The following is a 22,950-nucleotide window of genomic DNA, read 5'->3' on the forward strand; positions in this document are numbered from 1 at the left end:
ACTTTTTAGTTTCGTTCCCTTCAACTCTCTCACCTAACAGTGAATCTTGAGCATTTGGGTTCTGAACATAATATGATGAAAAGTGACCGAATTTTTATGAGTACTATGGAGAACTGTGTTATGATGCTAATTAGCAAAAAGAACACGTCAACTTCCAATGGATTGTAACTGGAGCATACAAATTCAGATCGAATCATTCAAAATATTTCCATGGAATCCCACTGATAATAAATGATCACAAAGGCTCTGAACCAGCGTTCTAGCAGCTCTCTGTGCTGCTCAAGAAAATAACTAAACGGTGGCAGGACTCATAATCGGAAATCAAAATATCAATATCTGTATCAAATGTGGGCTGAGGTCACCATGCATATACGATACGCATCAGGGAGTGGTTTGGGCACGACTCCCCGGCTGATGTGCATACACAATGCAGTGTGCAATAATAGTATATCAATTTTACAGAGTTGAAGAAGAGGACATCTAATTCTCATTTGAATATCAGTAGAGGATATCAACAATAAAGTGGCAAAGTGCATACCCAGTGATATTTTAGTGAAAGCAGCAATAGAGTGTTAGAAGGGAATAGAAAACTATGTCTAGCATATTTTTTTACAAATTTCACAAATCTAATTGCAAAAGGCATGATACCTGGTAGAGTGAGCAATGCTGGTAATATCACCTACCCAGCACAGTTCACACACGCAAGAAAGACGCAACTCAGAACAGATCCTGCATTGGAAACTGTCTTCGGCATTCACCATCCGGCTCGATGATCTGCACAACCTCCGTGTCAACACAGAACTGAGCAGCGCAGAAGAAGAGTACGTGGATGCTCAAGCAGCCGTTAGCTGTGGTGAGAGCAGAACAGGAGAAAATAATAGGTCATGGTTTAAATTCAGATAAAATGTCTGGTCGGAGAGCAAGTCACAAGAAGGATAACGGCTAAGTCTGAACAATGATAGGACAATGATGATCATCGGGGTATCAGCTTCTAACCTGTGATGAACACGGACACCTCAGATTTACTGCAGCCAGAAATATGTACATGGGACAGTGCAGTACGATGTGAACAATATCAGACTGTGCCACCACCGTACCGGTACATATTTACAGTAGGTTTTGGGAGTGTGTGTGGGGAGGGGAGGGGTGTTAACGTGGAACATTTGATGAACACAACCCCTCCCACGCCTTACAAGAAAATCCTTGTCCCGACAAGGGTTACCATTAGAGTCGTTAGTTGGTAGGGGTCACTAGTTTTGAATGCAGATTCAATGCAAACACTTGATGCAAATAGCTTGTTGACAAATTTGGAGTAATTCGTTGTCATTTCGAGCCTGTGAAAGACTTCACCACCTCAGTTTGGTCAGCAATGTGAGGATCTACACTAGGCATTTCCCAAATCGGCCGGCCGAAAAATTGGCCAAAAACAGTGGTTTTGAAGTAATCATCGATCTTTTCGCCGAATACAAAATTTTCGCACTGAATTCGCCGAAAATCGATGTATTAGGACCTCAACAGCATGCAAATACAATCTCTGTAGGCAGTATGATGAATATCTGCGAAAGGTGACTGCGGCTTTTGGGCATTTCCGAAAACGGTCAGCAGGAAAAGACGCCGAAATCAATGGCTGTCAAGAAATCGCAGACAATTGCACCGAATTTACCAATTTCGCGGTGAATTCGCCGAAAATGGATGTTCTAGTGCCTCTACAGCGTGCGTGTAAACGTACATCTACACTGCGAGAGGTGACTTCAAGTACCGCTTTGAGCCAAATTCTGACTTTGGGGCTCATAATATGGCTGAATTTGGACATTTTCTTAGCCGATCGAAAAGCCGATTAGGTGAAAAAATTGTGCCGATTTGGGAAATGCCTAGTCTACACTGCAGGCCTTGAGCCAGCTCCTGATAGGCGATATGCCCCCCAGGTTGGCTACAGAGCCCTTCATTTCCACAAACCTCATTTCAGTGTGATGAGAAGATGCATCCCGTTTTTTAATTATGCTGCTCTGTGCGGCTGCATCATATTCACTTCTGGGTTTTGTTCAGCTACACATTCCGCTAGTAACAGATATACAGCTAGCACAGTAGTACGCCTCACTGGACGAGAAGACCATTTTAGGATGGAGATATTCCAGTGAGGCTGAGTGCAGGGGGAAAGCTTAGTAGGACTTCCTCATAAAAAAATTTGTGGTGCCGGTCCTGTTCTGTGAGCTACATACTTTCTTCTACGGAGCTCTAATAGACAGATTTTGCAGCAACAATCGCTGGACATACTTCATGGTATATAACTATGTCTACGTTGTGTGAATTGGTCAACACTTACCATTGGATAACCACTGTTATCTATTCCAGTAGCTTGTTCTTCAACATCTCCGCAAGCTCGTGGTGAACAAGGGTCTCACTCTTGTCCAGTGCAGTGACAAAGTGACGGAATGCTGTAGAGCCCCAGCCAGGCAGAGCATGAAGGAAGTCTGATGCCTGTCCATGAAAGATACACAAACAGACAGACACACAGACACACACACATCGGCATTACATACATAGATATACATACACAGACACAGACACACACACACACACACACACTTGTACTTGTACTTGTTGCTCACTGCCAAAACTGGTCACGTGGGTCTCCCCGGAAGAGGGGAGAGAGACTCAAAAGGAATCTTGGAAAGATGACTCAACTGGCTATTGAACCGCCCAACGGCCGACACCCCCTGAAATCCCCAAAACTCTGGGTGGACTTGAAAATGATCCCACTTATGGGCTCACCACACCTCAGTAAGTGGGTGAGGACAAGGTGCAGAAAAAGGATTGACGGCATCAGGGTATCCGTCCAGGGATCCAACTGCAGTTACCCCTGCCCCCAGTGAAGGTAATACTTGCTACTAGTGTGGGTCACACACACACACACACACACACACACACACACACACACACAACACACACACACAAACACACACACACACAAACAAACACAAACACACACACACAAACACACACACACAAGCAGACATACACATACACACACACACACGCAAGGGTGTCGCACACGGTACGATCAGTACGACCATGATCGTACCACTTTTCATCCAGGATGCATCGATGTTCCGCACAATTCATCCAAAACAGCAACAAAAGAGTGCTGTTGGCCGAAAAATCCGATTTTTCCCCTGGGGGCCCACCCCACTATTCCAAACAAAATACTGCGATTATCAACATTTTAGTGGTGTTACCGGTTCTGCAGGATCATCAGTGCATCTGGAATTGACATGTCCACACAAATGTTTCTTCTCCATGCGAATGCTACTATAATGTGCCACTCGCATTGTCTACTTGCAGTTTTAAAGAAAGTTCCATTGGTACTAAGTACACCACATGCATTACCTTGTCTTCACGATCCTTCATAGCATGGAGTTTCTTCCAGATGTGCTTGGGGATGATGCTTTCAGCATAGAGATGGTCTAGAATACCCTCTTCTACATCCAAACTACGCTTCATTTCCACAAAGCTCGAGCGCAGTACCTCCTGGTGAAGAGCAGACATCTACAGAGGACATGAAGATAGATTCAGATACAGCATACGTAAATCTCTCCGGATTTCCACAGCTTTCCTAAGTTCGGTCCTTCGTAGGACTTTTTGAAATATGTTTCGCCCTTTCCGGATTTATCCGTGACAATGTTCAAGCTGCACGAAACACAAGGTCCACAGCACGTGGAAAAATAATATTTAAGGGAGAACGAGGTCCGTGTTCGTGGTGCATGCAAGGGGTGCATGCAGCCTACACATCTCCAACACAACAAGGCATGATTGGCAGTCGTTGAGAAATCACATAGACCAAAACACAATAGCGCAGATTTTTACGTATGAAAAATACTTGCAGTTCGTACGTAATATGCAACATATTTTCACACGTAATTACGGAGAGCAAAGTCTCCCTATTGACTCACGCTGCTGTCTGAAGTTCGAGAGGTGTTCGTCACGCTGGAAACGGAGTGTCAATGTCAATGTAAAATCCAATCCAATGACCACGCTCATTCGACCAGTTAGCTAGGCAATCATTCGCCTTCAAGGTGACTGTCGTCTCGGACTCGGTAACATCGATGTGACGAGAAAGCTTGTTAGGCTTCTCAGATTCGGGTTGGGGAGATGCACCGGCAGCGACACCTGCCTGCTGACCAAACACAACTGAGGACAGCGTGCCCCCTAGACCGTCGTAACGTAGAGTGAGGCCACCGACCTTGCCAATGGTATCTGTGCCAATCAGGAAGTCCGTGTTCAAGGACGACAAGTTGGGCACAACGAGACAATCAATAGTGATCCGAGGCAAATGGACGGCTCCATCAAGTCGTTGCACACGTAGCGTGACGTTGCCAAGGATAGTAAGTGGTGTTCCGTCGATAGACAACAGCTTGTCCTGACAGGGAGAAACTGCAGCTGATAGGTTCAATCGGTCAACAACAGCCGACTCCACCAGTGTGCGAGTACAGCCAGAATCCACCACAGAGGCAAAACGCGTCCACGTACTAGACCCAGTACTGGGTTCCTGTACGTCCACGGCTACACGAACTAGGTCTCCATCCGATTTTGCCAGAGCAAGGCAAATATCCGTACGTTCAGGCGGCGTGTGACCAGCAGCGACATTTCCAACTCGACTCTTGTTCGGACAGTCCTTGGAAATATGCCCTTTCGCTTTACAGGCATAACAGGTGACACTGGGCTTACGCTTCGGGCACTGTGATCTCACATGGCCCACGGCCTTACACTGGTAACACACGAGCGACTTCTTGGGCTGAGAGCTAGCAGCAGCAACAGCACCATGGGATTCTGGGAGTTTGGATGCCTGCATGACTCTGATTTGATTTGCCATATCAGTGACAGTGAGCTTCTGCGTAGCAGACGCCATACGAACGTGGTGACCAATATCAGCTGGCAACCCACTCAGGAACTGCTCAATCAGCACGGGATCTGAATTATCCGCAATCTTATGGCCAGACAGCGTAAGTAGGCGCTTCAAATCTGCCAGGTACGCGTCCACAGGCTCTCCATTCCGCAAAGCCCTTGACGTAAATGAACGGTAGGCAGCACCAGGCGTGGGGCAAAATGCCTGCTCCAGCGCAGATTTAATTTTTGCCGGCGATTTTTTGTCCTCGTCAGACAATTGAGTGACAACCGTAAAGGCTTGTCCACTCAGGAACAACGGAAGATGCTCAGCCTTGGCAGCGTCATCGGCCCACTTATTGGCCTTGGCTAAGACCAGAAACTTAGCCCAGAACTCATCAAAGTCGTCCTGTTTGCCCCGATACGGGCGAATAAATCCATCCAACTTCGAAGCCATCTTTCAGAACTTCCAACGGGTTTCGGCACCAAAGTTGTCGGGGAATCTCAAGCACGCACACAGAGTGCACCCGACACAACGAACACCCACTCAGTTCATATGGTTTACAAAGTTGAATGCATGATAGGATTAAAGTAACGGGAAGAGAAATAGAAAGTCGAAACTGTCTTCATGCCATTGCAATAATAATTACAACCACTGAACACCGCGTGGTTGAGAGCTCTATCTGCTCAGGGGGTGCATGCATGCGTGCACAGCACACCCACACGTAATGAGTCTGAAGCACATGCCAGTACGTCATATTAGGACGTGACGTGGCAACGTGATACTAGTACAATCCCTAGTGAAGTTTAGGTTCAGAGATCACTGCGTAATGCAGAACTCTCGGAGCACGGATTTCATTGGCCTACTCAAGCTCAACTGATGAGGGGTGACTCCCCCGAAACACCATGTATTGAGCAGGGAGGGTGCTTTCTTACAGGTTCACCAAATGGAAGGTGTGATGGACTTCTCGTGTGCTGTGGATGGTAGTCGTGAGTTGGTCAAGTGAGAATTCAGTCGGCGAGAAAAGCTCGAGCTCCCACGTAGGGAGTAACAACGAATCCCTAAATTTTATTAATGTTAAGAAAAGGCTTCTCGGTAATCTCATCGTGTACATCCGTGTGCAGAAAACCGGATTCGCTAGAATTTCACAGTTCTGTGTGCACACATATTTTGATATAATTACCTAGGCCACGGTACAATAGGTCTCCAAACACAGGTGTTGCTGCTTCTTATTGCACTGGTTGCTAAGGTATTCTTTACTGTACAATCACCAAACATGCAGTTAAGTAGACTGTACAGAGTAGAGTTCTTACCCCAGTCTCAAGTTGACTACTCTTGGCATTACCAGTCTGGGAGGCATCAACACTAGTCTGCATGGACAGTGTCTTGTCACTGGAACACACTGATACAGGATGCAGGTCATTGCGATGCAGTGAACACTTTCCAGGACCAGGACACACACGGAATGTCTCCACGAGCTGTGACAGACCTTGCGACGGAAGGATATCTTCAACAAAGAAGCACATTCCGTCATCGGGGAGCTTCTCCAGAAGAGCACACATGTGATCTAGAGTCTCATCTTGCCCTGCTGATTTCTGCAGGGATCTGGTTTCCATTACGACTTCGGTACTGAGGTGACCTTCTGCACGCAAGCTCTTGACACAGTCCATCACATTGATAGCTAAGCTACTCTGTATTGCAGCATAATGCTTGCACAGCACTTGCTGGTAGGCTGTAGCTCTCTTTGGCACAGCCGCGGGCTTCTGGGCAGTTGCTGCAACTTCTGCAAGTCAAAGAACCAAGGAGCACACAGTGTCAAACAGTGAGTGGAGAAAACTACTTCAAGCATAAATGTATCATTCACTCCTCTCCAGTTCATTTAATCCGGTACAAGTATCCCCACATATTTCACCCAAAGTATAAGGACCAGGAACAGCAAAATCACACCTCCCGGGACTCAAATTGCTCAGTTTTGTTTAAAGATATTGGTTGACATTGGTTGATATGTGAGCATGGAGAGGTCGAGATAAAGAAATCATATCTGACATTGAATGGACTCGGATGGAGAGCCAAGGATTAATCTATAAAAATGAAAATGTCAGTGCCGTGCAATGTTATCGCATGAGCTGATTGTTTAGTAACTGGTGATGTCAGTGGACATTATGGCATAACTGGTAGTTCCTTGGTCTTTTTCATTTTTATATCATTTTTTTCTCAGTTGGTCATGGTCATTGCAACAAGATTTGACATGACAAGCGCATGTAGGGCTGTTAGGCTGTCGTGCTGGTGGGAGCAAGTACTCGACCTATCATGTTTGGCCAGAACTCCGAGTTAAGCCCGAGCTGCATGCACTATACTGTAAATGTACAAATTTTCGGCAGCTATTTAATTTCGGCTATATTCGGCACCGACCCAAAACGCCTAAATTAAAACGCCGATGAAATTTTTCACAGCATCTGTCGCACTATACTATGCCCTCTACCCCACGCCGAAAATAAATCGCAGCCGAAATGTCAAAAATCGTGAAGTGCCGAAATTTTGTAGCGCCGAAATTTTGTATATTTACAGTAGATCAAAGGCGGACGACAGCATTGTCGATATTTTACATGGCAATATTTTCTGCAGCAGCAATTCATCCAGAAAACCATGAACCAATTGAAAACGATAAATTCCCAATTCCGTACTTGACTCCCTGAACACTCATCCCGTGCATACATCCTTTACTCTAGTGACTCCGTGCCAATGAATTCCCGTGTATCCTTTTCCCATCAATCACCCTGTACTACAATGGCCCTGTGTACATGCCATGCTGTCTTCGATAGAAGACTGTTTTGAAAACAAGCCTGATTTTCAAGGTAAGGTATCGGTACGCAAGCCTGGTTGTATTGAGAACATACATTTGAAATAACAGGTATGAATACCGATCTGATTTGAATAGAAGTTTCTATAGGAATAATCCCAGTTTTATATTCAGCCTTCGTACCCGACATTATGGTCAATTCCAGTGTGTCGTTCCCTGAGTGAACCCTACACTCTAGTTACCAGGGATAGGCAGGTTATACTAGCTTCTCGTGTCTCGTTTTCCAGCCTGCATTCCCGTATTCCACAGTGAATGCTCAAGGAAATCCGATCAAGTGAGTCAAGTAAGTAGTCAGTGCACTGCACTAGGTCACAAACCAGTCACGGTTTGCAGGTCTAGGATTGCACAGCTCCCAGCACATACTTGATTCACATGACTGGATTTCATTGCGCAGCACTGTACTTTCCAGGGTATATTTTAAACTGAACACTTTACTGAAATCATCTCACCACTGTCCTTGACTGCGGGCTCCACAACTGTCATTGGCATTGCCGGCATTGGCTTCTCAGGATCAGCAAGCTCTGCGGCCTGGAGAAAATCAACGAAACAAAGCAATGTGGTATGCAGACAAAGAAAATTAATAACACCAGCCCATCCCCCATGCCTTTACTCTAGACTTGTACAGGATTAAAAATGATGAAGTCAGAACTCAACAGATAAACAGATAACGACTTCTGGGGGATCCACTCCGGCCATAGCAAAATACATATCTGACAGGTAAAACGTGCATGGATCCATACAAAACTACAGTCAACTTCGCTAATAACGACTGCGGATATAACGACAATTCGCGAATAACGACAGAATTTCCATGCCCCGAGCAAAGTCCCATCCCACTGTAATACATATAATGAGACTTCGGGTATAACGACACTTCGCGAATATGGACACCTTTTTGATGCCCCGCCGAGTGTCGTTATAAGCGAAGTTGACTGTAGATGCAATTGGATTGTAAATTCAGCGCTGTCATGACCCTGGCCTGGTTGTGATATAGCACTTTCAAGCCCTATTGCATTTGTCCACATCAACTCCTTATGTTTCTATTGCTATTGTCTTCCAAGTGCAGCAAAATATACTGGTACTCATTCCAGGTATCAAGCACTACTGTGAAAAGGGAACATTTAGGAGCAGATTTATTTTCAGTAACTTCAGTCCAGGGTAATTGTTACCTAAACTGAGAACTAAAATTCAACAATCCCATGCCACACAGTGTGCAAAATGCATTTTTTGATCTGGTAAACTGGTTTCCCGAAATTTTCACGCTACCGTCAGCCTACCGAAAGGTTGATTTTGGGAAATACCGAAAATATTACACCACCGAAAATTCCCGGCTTTACATTATGGAGAAATGCGATCAGGGGAAATCTTTTCTCAAAGATTTGGGTTTGATGGACTTGTCGACACGGTTCTACAAAAATAATAAATTAATAATGTGTACGTGCATACCAGTGTCTCTCGTCACATGGTGGTTGCCATGGAAACAGCAAACCATGAGCCAGCAAGTGCATGCTGTATTGTGCAATATCGTCTACACTGGTTTAGGTTAGAGTACAGTGTGGTTGTTTGGTGTGGGAGCCGGTATATTTAGAAACACTTCCAGATCAGGGCAACTGAGTAAAAGAGATTGCCCTCACAGCCCTAACAGCTGCACCATTCTGACATGTACTGGCCTTGTACTAATGCATACTCTCGGCCGGGCTGTAAACGCAAAGCATGGGGAAATATATATTGAGGAAAACTGAATATGACCTCTTTTTAGTTTTTACCTGTGTATCTTTGGCAAAGCATGGCCAGTATTGCCGTACATCACTGATATCCACTTCTGGGCGTCCTCCGATGGTACAACGTGGACGCAATCCCTCCACCAGTGGAGCAAAGTGCTGACAGCCAATCTCTGCACAACCCTTCTTCTTGTGCTTGCGACACGCATCTCGACTGAACGAGCATGGACAGCGAACAGCTCTGCTAAACTTCACATGAGTCAGCGAGAATGCCTTCAGATTGTCAAGCTCCGACTCCAGGTATGGTAGAAGCTCATGACAAAGCTTGACTGCAGCGGAATCATCCTCGCTTGCTGCAGTACCAACGCCAGGAGAGCCAACTGAATTTGCCACGCGAGTAACAGCATCGGTAGAAGAAGACTTCGTTGTGCCAGCCGCGACGGGAATCTCCAGTGACAGGCGAATGCCATGCTGGAAATACTGCATGACAAGCCAGAAGCGATCCTTCACCAGAATACGTGCCGATGTGTGATAGAGGATGGGATCCACCTTTGGACTGTAGCGTTGCATACACCTCACAACAGCACACCAGAACAGGGTTTGTGGAAAGTAACGATCTGCACCACTGTAAAGGTACATAGCTGAACTTGGCTTGCCTTTGCTCAATTCATCTTGAAGACGTGCAACTCGCTCCACTAGTGCTGGTACAAAGAACTTGCGAGTTGTCACCACCTCCTTTCTCTGACCAGGCACGCTCACAGATGTCTTGGTGTTGTAGAATAGGGCAAAGTGCTCACCCATCTCAAACAGGAAATTGCGCTGTTCTTCTGTGGCCGTGTAGCGCGATGTCATACGATTGTGCTGTGACCAGCGGTGCATGGCAAGACTTTCCAGGAGGATGCCATCCTGAGTCAGCAAGTCGTATTGTGGACGTAGACGCTTGCTCTGCATATCCTTTGGCTCAGGACAAAAGAGCAGTGACATGGTCTTCAGAACCCAGTGGATGTCAATGATCACACGATCACGAAGACGGGCATTGTGAACAAAACGAAGCAAATGACCAAGACCATGGTGGAACTTCACCATCTCCTGGAAATCGGACTCCGAATCCTCACTGGAGATGCTACCAACAGCAATGGCCAAGCGACGTAGCTCGTCAACAGATAACCATGGTCGTTCAAATGATTTTGCAATGTGCCCAATGGAGATTGTTACAGGAAGCCAACGAAGTGGAATGGGAGCGCTAAACTGATGCTGCAGCTGCTGGACGATGTCTTGCCGTAGCTGAACAACTGCTGGGTCTTCCGGATCCTTGCCAGCTCGTGTGTTGTCCACAAATACCACCTTGTCGATGTTGTTGGCATAGGCCTTACCCTCTGAATTGGCCAAGATGTACTTCTTTATCTCTTCAGTTGCCTTCATCCTTGCTTCTGGCTTCTTTGGTAAGTTGTCCACATGTGTGCCAATGGCAAACACCGGTACGTTGTCGCTGTCTCCAATAACCTCGTGGATAGCGTTGAACCACGTCTCCATCACATCAAAGTTGGTCTGCTCCAGGTTGTTGGAAAGCGGCCGTTCCTCACCGTCCACACCAAACGTCGGCTTTGCTCTGTCCTGGAGCTTCTTTGACGCATCGAACACAACAGCATACGCACATCGGTCACAAGCCAGGACCATGTGTTGGATCGCGGCAAACAGCTTCTGACCCGCAAAGTCCCAGACGTCCATAAATGTCAAGTTTTTCAGATGCTCTGCAGTGAAAACTTCACTTTTGCCCTTCTTCAGATCTTCAATGAAGCCTTCAAACTTCTGCGTTGCTGAGTTGATCTCCGTCTGTAGCTGCTGCACATCTTGCTCTGCTGTTGCTACCTGTTCTACACTCATGGTTGAGACCTCCTCCGGCTTGGATGCAGTGGACACATTCTGAGAGTCCATGGTTTCAGATGAACTGGTAGCTGATTGACCAGAGTACCCGGTGTGGGTGGCTTCATCACGTTGGCTGACAGCAGATTCACACACACTGGCTGTATCTGCTTGCTCAGTCTCAATCACAGCGGATGGTGATGTCACGGGTGTTGATGGCATGGAGGATGTGGACCTGGTGTTCTTTGGGATCTCCACACCTTGTTGTCTCAGTGCTGCTACTATCTCTTTCTTCCTGTGTTCTTGTCCAACAGCTCTGTGCGTCAGGGCCAACTGCTGCTGGTAAGAATCTTCAGCTTGCTTCCAGACATACTTTAACCCTTGCTTCTCGATCGTGCATATCACCTTCTCCAGCTCCACACCGATGGTACTATCGACCTTTGACATGAATGCTTGACGCAGGAGGGATCGCAGGAAGCTGGTCTTGCCTGTGCGGCCCGGCCCGCACATTATCAGGCGCCCGTACGGTATCAGCTGGACACCTTCCTTGATCAGCTCACTTAGTGCTGCTGCGTACTGGCCATTATCAGCTGCACAATACACATACACCAGAACAAAGCACAATACACGTGATGTAGATGTTGTACGTAGTTTAGCTGCACGCTGTTCACACGCTGATTGCATGCTGTCTGCACGCTTTTTGCCTGGTTACTGCTAAGATTACGTGTCCGTGCCTGGGTACGTGCCTGGCTCTGTGCCTGGGTTCGTGCCTGGATCCGTTTGGGTTATAACTTGTGGCCCTGCGCCGTTTTCCTGGTCTTCCGTTTGTAGTCGTCGCAGCTCCTCATGTTGGGTCCGTTTTATTCTCTCTCTCGTGGTTTTCTGCCCTTTTGTTACTCTTATCGTTTCCGTTGTCCTCCTGAGCCCTGCTCCTTTCCTTTGTCCCCTTTATTCGTCGTTTGAGGCCAAGTAAACCGTATCAACCCGAACAATTCGTTGCTCTGTCTGACTGGTCGCGGGGGCTCAGACAACATAGATATGAGGAAGAATTTATTGAAGAAAATGGGAAGGATGTTCAAGATGAATTGGGTTTAGCTACTCTACAACACCCAGAATAATCCTATTTCAGCACCAGAATTTCAACAAGAACAGTTTAGCAGGACCATTTGAGCACAAGAATTTCATTGGAATGTAACTGACTGCTGTGAATTTAAGCAAATGAAACCTTAGAAGAGGATGATGGTATGAGCCTTATGCACGTTGTACAGATGCACGAAATCCCGTAGGATCTCGTAGAATCCTGTAGACCCGGTTGAGTGTTGAATGTGCAGGACCCTATTGTGTTTACTGCTATTTCCACTAAGAAATGGGCCCTGAAGGCATTTCTTGCGAAAACCTTTTTCTGACAAAGATCTAGCTAGTTATTAGTTCTAACCAAAGTGAAGAAGCTGGAAAAGCGATTGTTTGCTACAAATTATGAGGCTGAAATTGGTCAAATGCGCATATATAGCACACAATGAACACCCAGCCGGGTCTGTACACACCTACGACCTTAGTACAGAACTTCATACATCTGTACAACGTGCATATTGTCTCAGTACTGAATCTCTTGAAGTTGCACCACATTATCTGCACGCTACGTATCTGTGGTCATGCACTGAGTGTCAGTGCAAAATGTTTCCATGGCACTTCTTATCCTAGCACTGTTCAAACCAGTACCTGCCAATCATGTAACACGTCTGCTGAAATCACATGCTCTGCAACATTTCTCAGGTCTATAATTTGATTATGTGGGGCATTCCTCCCTTTCATACTGCCATTGATTCACCACAACAGAAAACTAAGTACATCAAGCAGACAGTTCTTCAGCAGCTCCAGTTACAATGCATAGGCCGTCCTCCCTTTCATACTGACATTGTTTCACCACAACAGAAAAGTAAGCTAGTCAAATCAGAACTGAGTTCTTTCACAGCTCCAGTTACCATGGAAAGGCCGTCTCCATGCCGACATGACATGTCAACATCTCATACATCTACCATAGCTGATTAACTGGTATCCTGCAGGCTAGGTGTTCGTTGCATAGTATACTGTCTTTGTGACTCTGTGAGTGTGTGTGTGTGTGTGTGTGTGAGTGTGTGTGTGTGAGTGTGTGTGTGTGTGTGTGTGTGTGTGTGTGCGTGCGTGCGTGCGTGTGTGTGTGTGTGTGTGTGTGTGTGTGTGTGTGTGTGACTGACTGTCTTCTTGGGGGACAGTTTGAATTTTTCTAGCTCCGGAATTTTTCTATTTGCTGAGACTATAGTAGTTAGAGCCTCCGAAGCAGCGTAGGTACACTCAGGGCTCTCCTAGCTTGCTAGGAGAGCCCCTGGCGTGTCAAGTGTAGACCTTTTGAATTTAGGGCAGCGGATCCAACGAGGTGACTTACAGGACAATTATTTGAATTTGATATTGTCACTGTCGCGTCGTCCGTAGTCCTCCATCCGCAGTGGGCTAGCTACCCCTCGGATGTGTAGAGTTTCAGCTTCAAAGCAGCCAGAGTTTGGAGGCACCCGTCGGAGGCGCCCAGCTGGTGCTCTTGTCAAATTTGCTTCGTGAAACGTCAGGACTTTAGTGAACATCGATGGCCCGGTTTTAACTGCTGCTCGTGGAAAGCGCGTCGTGGAAGACAAGAAAATCAACATCGTTGTCAGTGAACTTCGTCGGTACGAAATAGAAGTGGCTGGATTCCAGGAGTCGAAGTGGTTTGGTAAAGATATATTCCGTGTCGAGGATGCAATTGTTCTCACGTCAGGTCGCGCCATCCCAACGGACGATTTCAAACGAGGCGAAGGAGTTGGAGTCGTACTACGCGGACGCGCACAGCAAGCGTTCGTAGCAGGGGGAAATCAGTGGTCTGCTGTCTCATCGCGTGTCGCACGCTGCAAGCTAAAGTTCGGTGACATTTGGGTCCACGTCGTGGTGTGCTACGCACCGACTTTCCGGTCCAGTCGCGATGCAAAGAACGATTTCTTTGACTCTCTTCAGGAAGTTATTCTGTCCGTACCCACCCAGGACTCCTTGATAATCTTGGGAGACTTCAACGCTAGAGTTGGAGCTGAAATCTGTGACGATGGCTGGTATGGAACACGTGGCCCACATGGTGTTGGCACTGTCAATGAGGCTGGCGCTGAGCTTCTCCAGTTTTTAGCGTGCAACATCCACAAGTGTACCTGGCAACATCCCCGCTCGAAGCGGTGGCACTGCATCGACTATGCAATGGTCCGGGAACAAGACCTGTCCAACTGCACGGATTGCCATGTCATCAGGGGAGCTGAGTGTAGTACAGATCACAACCTTGTGTGTCTCACATACCGCATCCGCTCATCTGCTTGCCACAAGCGTGCAAAAAGACCTGTCAAGTTTGATGTGCAACAACTTGTCAAACACTCCTGCATGACGGAAGCGCAGAGAGCTGCAACCTGTAAAACTCGTGAGCAATATGTGACGTCTGTTGCGTCAGAGTTACGATCCTGGAATCATGATGGCTGCGTTGAGGACAAATGGTCTGCCGTCAAATCTGCTATCGTCACCAGCGCTGAGAAGCATCTTGGCCGTCCACGTCGTCGCCAGCCTGATTGGTTTGAAGCGTGTGCTGATGTTCTTGCACCTATGCTGGATAGCCGCAATGCCTTACATCGCAAATGGCTCGCCTCTGGTTCTGACGCTGACAGGCGTCGCTTTGTCGAGGCTCGTGGCAAGTGCAGAGCCGCCGTGCGTAATGCAAAGAGTGAGTGGATTGGACGTAAAGCTAATGTGGTTGAGTCAAGTCGGTTTAGTGGCAAGCACGCATGGTCTGCAATCCGTGATATACAGAAGTGCTATTCGGGATTATCACCTATCTCCATCCCATCCATCCGTGGTAGTGACGGAGTTATCTGTAGCTCCCAGGGGGGGGCAAGCGAAATGCTGGCTGCAGCATTTTGCCCGTCTATTGAACGTTCGCAGCACCTTCGATGCTACCATCTTTGACCACATTGAGCAGCGTGAAGTTGATGAGTCACTCGGCCAACTTCCCTCGCTAGAGGACCTCACTATGGCTATACGCCAGCTGGCTAATTGCAAGGCTCCTGGCTAATCTAGAATTGCACCTGAACTGCTTAAAGCTTGAGGCTCTGCTTGATGTTATTCACACTGCATGGACCAACGGAACGGTTCCCCAGGATTGGCGGGATGCCCAACTCGTCCCGATTCCCAAAAAGGGTGACTTGACCAACTGCAACAACTGGCGCGGCATTGCCCTCCTAGATGTCGCTGGCAAGGTTTGTGGCCGTCTCATTCAGGACCGTCTCCAACTTGTTGCGGAACAAGAACTTCCAGAATCCCAGTGTGGCTTTCGCCCTGGTCGCGGCTGCGCTGATGCCATCTTTTCCATTCGCCAGCTCATCGAGAAATCGTACGAGCACCGTCAGAAGCTGTTCTGTGTCTTCGTAGACCTGAAGAAAGCATATGATTCCGTACCACGCCAAGCACTCTGGCTAGCATTGGGGAGGCTAGGCATTCCTGAAGGGCTCCTCAATCTAATCCAATCGTTCCACGAGAGCATGCAGGCAGCTGTGCGCGTCGGTGCCAGCACTACCGAGTCGTTTGCGGTCAACAATGGCCTCCGTCAAGGCTGTGTGATGGCCCCAGTACATTTTAATCTGTACTTCGGTGTTGTGCTTGAGCGGTGGGCACAAGTGATGCAGGACAGCGACCATCCACCTGGCATCCCCATCCAATGTAGCATCAATGGCAACCTTTTCTCTAAGCCCGCTCGCCAGTCTACTGCCGCAATCATCAACGACATTGAGTACGCAGATGACGCGGTCTTGCTCGCTGAAGACCGCCCTGGTGCTGAGAAGTGCCTTGAAACATTCTGCACGGTTGCCTCTTCCTTTGGCCTCTGCGTCAACGCTGCTAAAACGAAATTTCTCGTGGCAGGTAGCCAAGTCAACATGCCTGATAGAGCCGATATGAACGTCAACGGTGATACTGTGGAGCACGTTCCATCCTTCATTTATCTGGGGTCCGTCGTGACACCGGATGCCCGCTCCTCTACTGACAACAGTCGCCGCATAGCTGAGGCTTCCAAAGCCTTTGGAGCTCTTCTTCCAGTCTTGTCAGATCGCTCGCTGTCATTAGTCAGTAAGCGAAAGCTATACGTGGCCTGTGTCTTGTCCATTTTGCTGTATTGCAGTGAGTGCTGGACGCCCTTGAAAGCTGATAGTAGACGTTTGGATGCCTTCCATCATCGCTGCATCCGCACAATATTAGCCATCCCTCGCAGTCAGCAGCAATCCGATCGCATCACGTCTGCGCAGTTACGTCGTCACTGGGGTGACCCAGTGCCACTCTCTGTTAAGATGCGCCATCGTCGTTTAGAGTGGCTTGGTCATGTGGCTCGGATGTCGGAGGACCGTGTCCCATTGCAGCTGTTGTTTGGTCGTTTGTTGGCTGCGCGCCCCTTCTGCGGTCCCAGGCGTAGGTGGAGAGACGTTGTGGCTACTGACACGAAGTCCATTCCAAACCGGTTTGATTGCGCACAAGACCGGTCAGCTTGGCGAGAGCAGGTTCTGGTTTTTCAGCCTCCACGGGCAGTAGAGAAATCCGTACTCTGCTCATCTTGCAACCGGGCTTTCTCTCGTCCTCAAGACAAGGCACGGCACAAGTGTTTGGCTGAGCGCCAACTTCCCGTCCACCAACAGCGTGGTTCAGCACAGTGCGTCAGTTGCTGCCGATGGTTCTGTAGTAAGGGTGGGCTTGCAGTTCATCGCTGCCAGCCTGCACTCCCTGAACATGCAGATACGGCATTGACGGCGTCTCTCGCTAGTTGCTGCTTCCAGCATTGTCAACGCTGCAATCGCTGCTTCAAGTCCCGGGCTGGTTTTAACCGCCATAACTGCAACCGTGGAAAACGTCTTGCTGCAGCCGATAGGGAATCACTGCCGCTGATCTGCATGCATTGCCCGAAACGTTTCCGACGACAGCAAGATTTGACGAGGCACCAGAAGTCCTGCCAATGACGGTGCACTCCAAACTCTGGCCCCCTCCGGGGGTGACATTGCCCAATGGGCAGTCATGCTATAGTAGTAGTAGTATTGTGTGTGTGTGTGTGTGTGTGTGTGTGTGTGTGTGTGTGTGTGTGTGTGTGTGTGTGTGTGTGTGTGTGTGTGTGTGTGTGTGTGTGTGTGTGTGTGCCATGACACATCCTTGTCGGAGACCATTAACCACAGGGAACTCATCAGAGGTGGAGTTGCCAACTCGGACCGAGGCAGAGGTAGAGGTGTGGAAAGCCTTAATCAGGGCCACTAGCTGTTGCGGGACCCCAAGTCGGCCCAAGGCCACCCAGAGAGCAGCGATGATGAGTTCCCTGTGGTTAATGGTCTCCGACAAGGATGTGTCATGGCACCCGTTCTCTTTAACCTGTACTTCGGGGCGGTTGTTGAGACATGGCGTGCCCGGCTAAAGGATGCAGGTCGTAGTCACTCTGTCAGCATCCAGTTTTCCATCGATGGCCAACTCTACCCCCGCTCATCATCGCGCAGGGCTGGCGAGTCACTGTCTGTTAGTGACCTGGAGTATGCTGATGATGCCGTTCTCGTGTCTGAATGCCGTAGTGATGCTGAGTTTGGTGTGGAGCTCTTCTGTAGTGTTGCCCGAGAATTTGGACTAACTGTGAGCATCGCCAAGACGAAGATCATGACGGCGGGCCATGGGTCTCTGCTGAAGACTCGGCTGACATCGTTCTCCCCCTTGGCACTATCGAAGCCGTGCCGAAGTTCACGTACCTAGGATCCATAGTGACCCCTGACAGTCGTTCTTCATCCGACATCAAGCGCCGTATTGCCGAAGCCTCAAAGGCCTTCGGAGCCCTCCAGAAGGTATTCACTGACAGATCTCTGTCCCTCTCTAGTAAACGCCACCTGTACATGGCCTGCGTTTCCTCAATATTACTGTATGGCGGAGAGTGTTGGACCCCACTCCAACGGGATATTAGAAGTTTGGATAAATTCCACCATCAATGCATCCGGACTGTCCTCAGCATCACCAAGCCTCGTCAGTGGTCCGAGCGGCTGTCATCCACAGACCTGCGGAACCGTTGGGGAGACCCAGTACTGATGTCTACACGCCTCCGCAATCGGCGTCTGGAATGGACTGGGCACGTTGCGCGTATGGATGAGGATCGCACCCCCCTCCAACTCCTCTTTGGGTGGCTGCCTGTGCCTCGGCCGTTTTGTGGTCCCCGGCGACGGTGGAAAGACACGGTGATGACCGACCTCAAGGTTGCACTGCAACAGCCATCTCAGTGGTTCATCCTTGCTCAGGACCGCCAACAGTGGAGGGAAGTACGGGTTGCCCCTCAGTCGCGCTCCACCATGCCCAAGTCTGTGCATTGCGCAGTGTGTGACCGGAACTTCTCACGGGTCTCAGATAGGACGCGGCACAAGTGCACCACTCAGAGACGGCTTCCCATCCAGCTCCAGCGTGGATCAGTGCAATGCCAGAACTGCCAGAGGTGGTACCGCAGCAAGGGTGGCTACTCTGTTCATCGATGCCAGCCTGTCACGAGTTCTCCTACACCAACAGTCAGTCTGTCTGTGTCACTTTCAGCTTGTTGCCAGCAGCACTGCCCAACATGTCAGCGATGCTTCCGTTCTGCGGCCGGGTTCAAGCGTCACAACTGCAATCGTGGTGCGAGACCATCTGCTGCTGAGAGAGCAGGTCTGCCCCTCATCTGCCCACGTTGTAAACGCAATTTCCGCCGGCAGCAGGACCTAGCCAGACATTCGCGGTCCTGCTTGTGATCCGTGTCCCGTTTTCTGGTCCCCTTTCCATAGGGGTGACACTTGCCCCTCTGGGCAGTCATGCTGCTAGTAGTAGTAGTAGTAGTAGTAGTGTGTGTGTGTGTGTGTGTGTGTGTGTGTGTGTGTGTGTGTGTGTGTGTGTGTGTGTGTGTGTGTGTGTGTGTGTGTGTGTGTGTGTGTGTGTGTGTGTGTGAGCTGAAGACATACATGTACATGTAGACTACCATGTTTACATGGACACTGCAGCAACAGTCAATGTAACTACATAGCACATACAAGTAGTGCACAGCACTAAATACAACTACCCGATACTCGGTGTACAAGTACTTGTATACTGGCGGCAACCATGGGTCCAGACAGAACAGTACCAATAATGGGCACATATGCATACCCTGGTCTACTCCAAGTCAACTCCGTGAGTTATGTGCACAGTGTAAGTTATGTACAAGTGCATGTACTTCGAAGTAGAAGTGCATGATCCTATGAAATTTTCACTGCTTTTTGGATGAATTGGGCATACTACGTCGGATGAAAACAAGGTACGACCCTGGTCTTACCGGCCATAAAGTGTGTTATGCCACTGAGTGTGACACACAAATAACAATGATCACTCGGCTGAATCCGGTTGTACTAACTTAAAGAGGAAGTCACGCCTAAAATCAAATTTTCACAAGTTGTAGTCTTCGGGGTGCTGAGTCGATTGGTCTTGGTCCGAGGAAGCTGAGACGCTCCCTTCCTCCTTTCTTCCCAATCGAACTCGTGCACTTCCACCGAAACTGGGTGACTGCGCCCTACTAGATGAGGATTTGTATGCAAAATGTCACTAAGAGCGCCATTTTGTTCTTATAAAAGCACGGATGACCGCGATTGGCCCATATGTGGTAGTCTTCTGGACGCTGAGTCGACTGGTTTTGGTCCGAAAAGGCTGCGCTGCAGCGTTGGGCCCTTATTTCCAAACGAACATGGTTGAACAAGCGGTCACGTGCTCCTGCGTACACCAGTCACCTAGTCACCACGCCAGTAGGCGACAACTTTCGCACCAAGGTTCAACTCAAAAGTTCAAAGGTTCAACTCGAGTGACAGAAACTCGGCCAAACATGCGGTAAGTTGTAGCCTGCAGGCACGGTGACCAGGTGACTGGTGCACGCAGGAGTACGTGACCGCTTGTTCAGCCATGTTCGATTGGGAATAGGGGCCGAACGCTACATCGCAGCCTTTTCGGACCAAAACCAGTTCGATTGGGAATAAAGAAGGAAAGGAGTGTCTCAGCTTCCTCGGACCAAGACCATTCGACTCAGCACCCTGAAGACTACACCTGGTGAAATTTTGATTTTAGGCTTAATTTCCCCTTTAACCGCGCGCCTTTCTCTACCACTGGTGTATTTTGTACTGACTTTGTGGGCACTGATTTCCACAGCGCTCAAATTTTCAGTGGGATTTATTGTCAGGCTGAGAATTTCCTCGTTAACTCTATGGACGCTCAGTTTTCGCCGCGCTGAGAAAGGCAGTCCTAATGTACAGGACGCTGTAAAGCTTGCGCTGGAATGCGAGCGTAAGGCTCGGGCTGACAAACTTTGAGTATGCATTCCCCTAAAATAGGGCCGTGCATTAATGGAGGACCACTACAAGGACAGTACTGACCTTCAACTGCATCTCCTGGTCCTTCTCTCACTGCAATCACACCTTCATCATTCATCATTGACATTGCGGTACCTGCTGTATATGAAGGTGAGATCAGAAGAATCACAATAGAATTCTCTACGAGTATTGCTTGGATTGCCGGTACATAAGTTCAGAAAAGTGGCATTATGACATTACTAAACAAAATGCTGGTGATTTCCACAAACATGACAGGCAGGTTTTAGGCTACTTTATATGCTATGAAATAGAGTTTGCGACTTCGGCGATCATTTCATCAGAACGTGGGTTGCTCCCAACACTGAAGCTAGCGCTTTCCCGCCGACTTCGAAAGTTCAATGGACTTCTTGTGTGATCTCAGTGGATGGCGGTTGTGAGTCAGTCAAGTGTCAAGTCAAGTCACCGGGAGAAAGTGCCATTATGATTAGGTATGGACGATTTCAATAAAATTCCTCATTTTCGTAACAATGGAAACCAAGGCTAGAACATAACGTATACTAAACAAATTGGAAAACAGCAAATATCATTTAGAACATTTCTGCTGGTAGAAGACAACTGTATTTTCATATAACCTTCAGCTGGTATGCACACTAAGACAAAGACCAGCATCATCCATTGACTAGGATTCACCATCATGGACATTCTTTAACTTGCATCGCAGTCTTCAAATTGTCACTTACCCTCTCTCTGTGAATCAATAGCCAAAGTCAACAGTTGGACAAGACTACTCCCATCACATCCTGCCTCATGGTCGATCTTGATCCGGAAATCTTTATCCAGTCGTTGAGTGAGCTCAGGACGGTGCAACTCATAAAAGAGAAGCACAAAGCTGCCCACTGGGTACAGTAAACACCCCCCAATTGCTGATTGACAGCAAAGTGGAAGATCACGTACATGACCGGCCACCTCACATGCCGTTCGATAAGTGCTGATACGCTCTTCATCCACGTCGGCATATCCAAATACTTCAGTGAGCACTATATCTGGTACAGTCGCTAGTTTGGCGATGATCTGTGGTAGGTTGCTCTTGACAACCCTTGTGATGAAATCTACAGACAGCAAATAATACACAAGAAAAACAGGACACATTGTTGTAACCACTATGTCTGGTCCAATAGTGTGTGTGTTTTTTTTCGTGTGTATGTGTGTGTGTGTGTTTGTGTACCGTAAAGTCCCCTGCAAATGCCCACCGCATTGTGCAAGATCTGCTGGCCTGTACGCACTGACCCCATGCACTGTCACTCCCACTGTACGAAAGTGCATCTGACACCGTGGCGCGAAGAGCACTTTGCTACGGTAAACAATGTCCACTTGCCTGGTTTCAAAGTCTCTTTGGGCACGCGCTACGAGCTAGCTCGTAGTGATTTTATGATGTTGTTTGTTGTATTTCGCAAATCCAAATGGGTTTTTCTTCCGAATAACAAGGTAGCAAAGAGCAGAGTATTGCAGGAACCAAATATCCTTCTGACGGTGTTTCAAGCCATCATTTCCAAATCACGCAACACGCAAAGGCAAGGGTTTGTCTCGAGCACTTTAGAGTTTTCAACAAGTTGGTAGCGACTTTGTAGGTGTAGCTTTTGTGACATCTCCCCTGTTCGACTTGCAACTGCAATACTGCGACCGGTCAAGTCGTCGAATGACGCTTCATCAGAACAATCACCGTTTCGTTCTGAAAGCTCAACATTGTCACATTCATGGCACTGCAGAAATTTCATGATTTGAAAACCGAAATAATGGAGAACGAACTTTTAGGAAACTTCGCTTCTCGACTCCAAACTCCAAAAACGGTCTCTTCACTGCGATTCAAATTCAAATTTCATTTTACATTACTGTACGCCCAATTTTCCGGCCTGGCCCATCATCAGGAGAACGAACTACAATAACAAAGACGACTCATTTATCGGATGCAAAGGAAATCCCGACCGAAGTGTTTCTTTGCAGCAAGATAATGACAATCGCTTTTGCACAGGATCCTGGTAAGACATAGGCACTGTGTAGGCATTACAGTCGTTCTTGTACGCATTCGACCTTCATGCCAGTTTTCTACAACTAAACTGACCTGAAAAAGAATAGTATGGACCCGCTGGGGCGAGCGTTTGCTGCGACGTGGGCGTTTGCATCAGACTTTATGTATACACGCATGTGTGTGCGTGCGTGTGTATTTGT

General features: G+C 48.1%; 2 protein-coding genes across 3 annotated transcripts in view; both read right to left on the bottom strand.

The window, feature by feature from the left end:
• Positions 1 to 252: 252 nt before the first annotated feature.
• LOC135818075 (uncharacterized) overlaps positions 253 to 22,950 on the bottom strand; it is a 47,869-nt gene continuing 25,171 nt past the window's right edge. Inside the window, exons 1-6 of one of the 2 annotated variants that reach the window (XM_065331395.1) lie at positions 9,509 to 13,389; positions 8,192 to 8,270; positions 6,196 to 6,665; positions 3,388 to 3,546; positions 2,324 to 2,478; positions 253 to 848 (exon numbers count right to left, since the gene is read on the bottom strand). In XM_065331395.1, the coding sequence (XP_065187467.1) occupies positions 2,344 to 2,478; positions 3,388 to 3,546; positions 6,196 to 6,665; positions 8,192 to 8,270; positions 9,509 to 12,010 (3,345 nt within the window). In that variant the 5' untranslated portion in view covers positions 12,011 to 13,389 and the 3' untranslated portion in view covers positions 253 to 848; positions 2,324 to 2,343. Of the gene's footprint in view, positions 849 to 2,323; positions 2,479 to 3,387; positions 3,547 to 6,195; positions 6,666 to 8,191; positions 8,271 to 9,508; positions 13,390 to 22,950 lie in introns of those variants that run through there. The other variant, XM_065331396.1, reaches the window with a different exon arrangement.
• The window catches only part of LOC135816679 (uncharacterized), a 10,059-nt gene continuing 7,598 nt past the window's right edge, over positions 20,490 to 22,950 (bottom strand). Inside the window, exons 3-4 of the mRNA XM_065329815.1 lie at positions 21,465 to 21,833; positions 20,490 to 20,862 (exon numbers count right to left, since the gene is read on the bottom strand). Of these exons, the coding sequence (XP_065185887.1) occupies positions 20,657 to 20,862; positions 21,465 to 21,833 (575 nt within the window). The 3' untranslated portion in view covers positions 20,490 to 20,656. The remainder of the gene's footprint in view (positions 20,863 to 21,464; positions 21,834 to 22,950) is intronic.

The sequence above is a fragment of the Sycon ciliatum genome, chromosome 5, assembly GCF_964019385.1.
Source record: "Sycon ciliatum chromosome 5, ocSycCili1.1, whole genome shotgun sequence".
NCBI classification, from domain to species: Eukaryota; Metazoa; Porifera; class Calcarea; order Leucosolenida; family Sycettidae; genus Sycon; species Sycon ciliatum.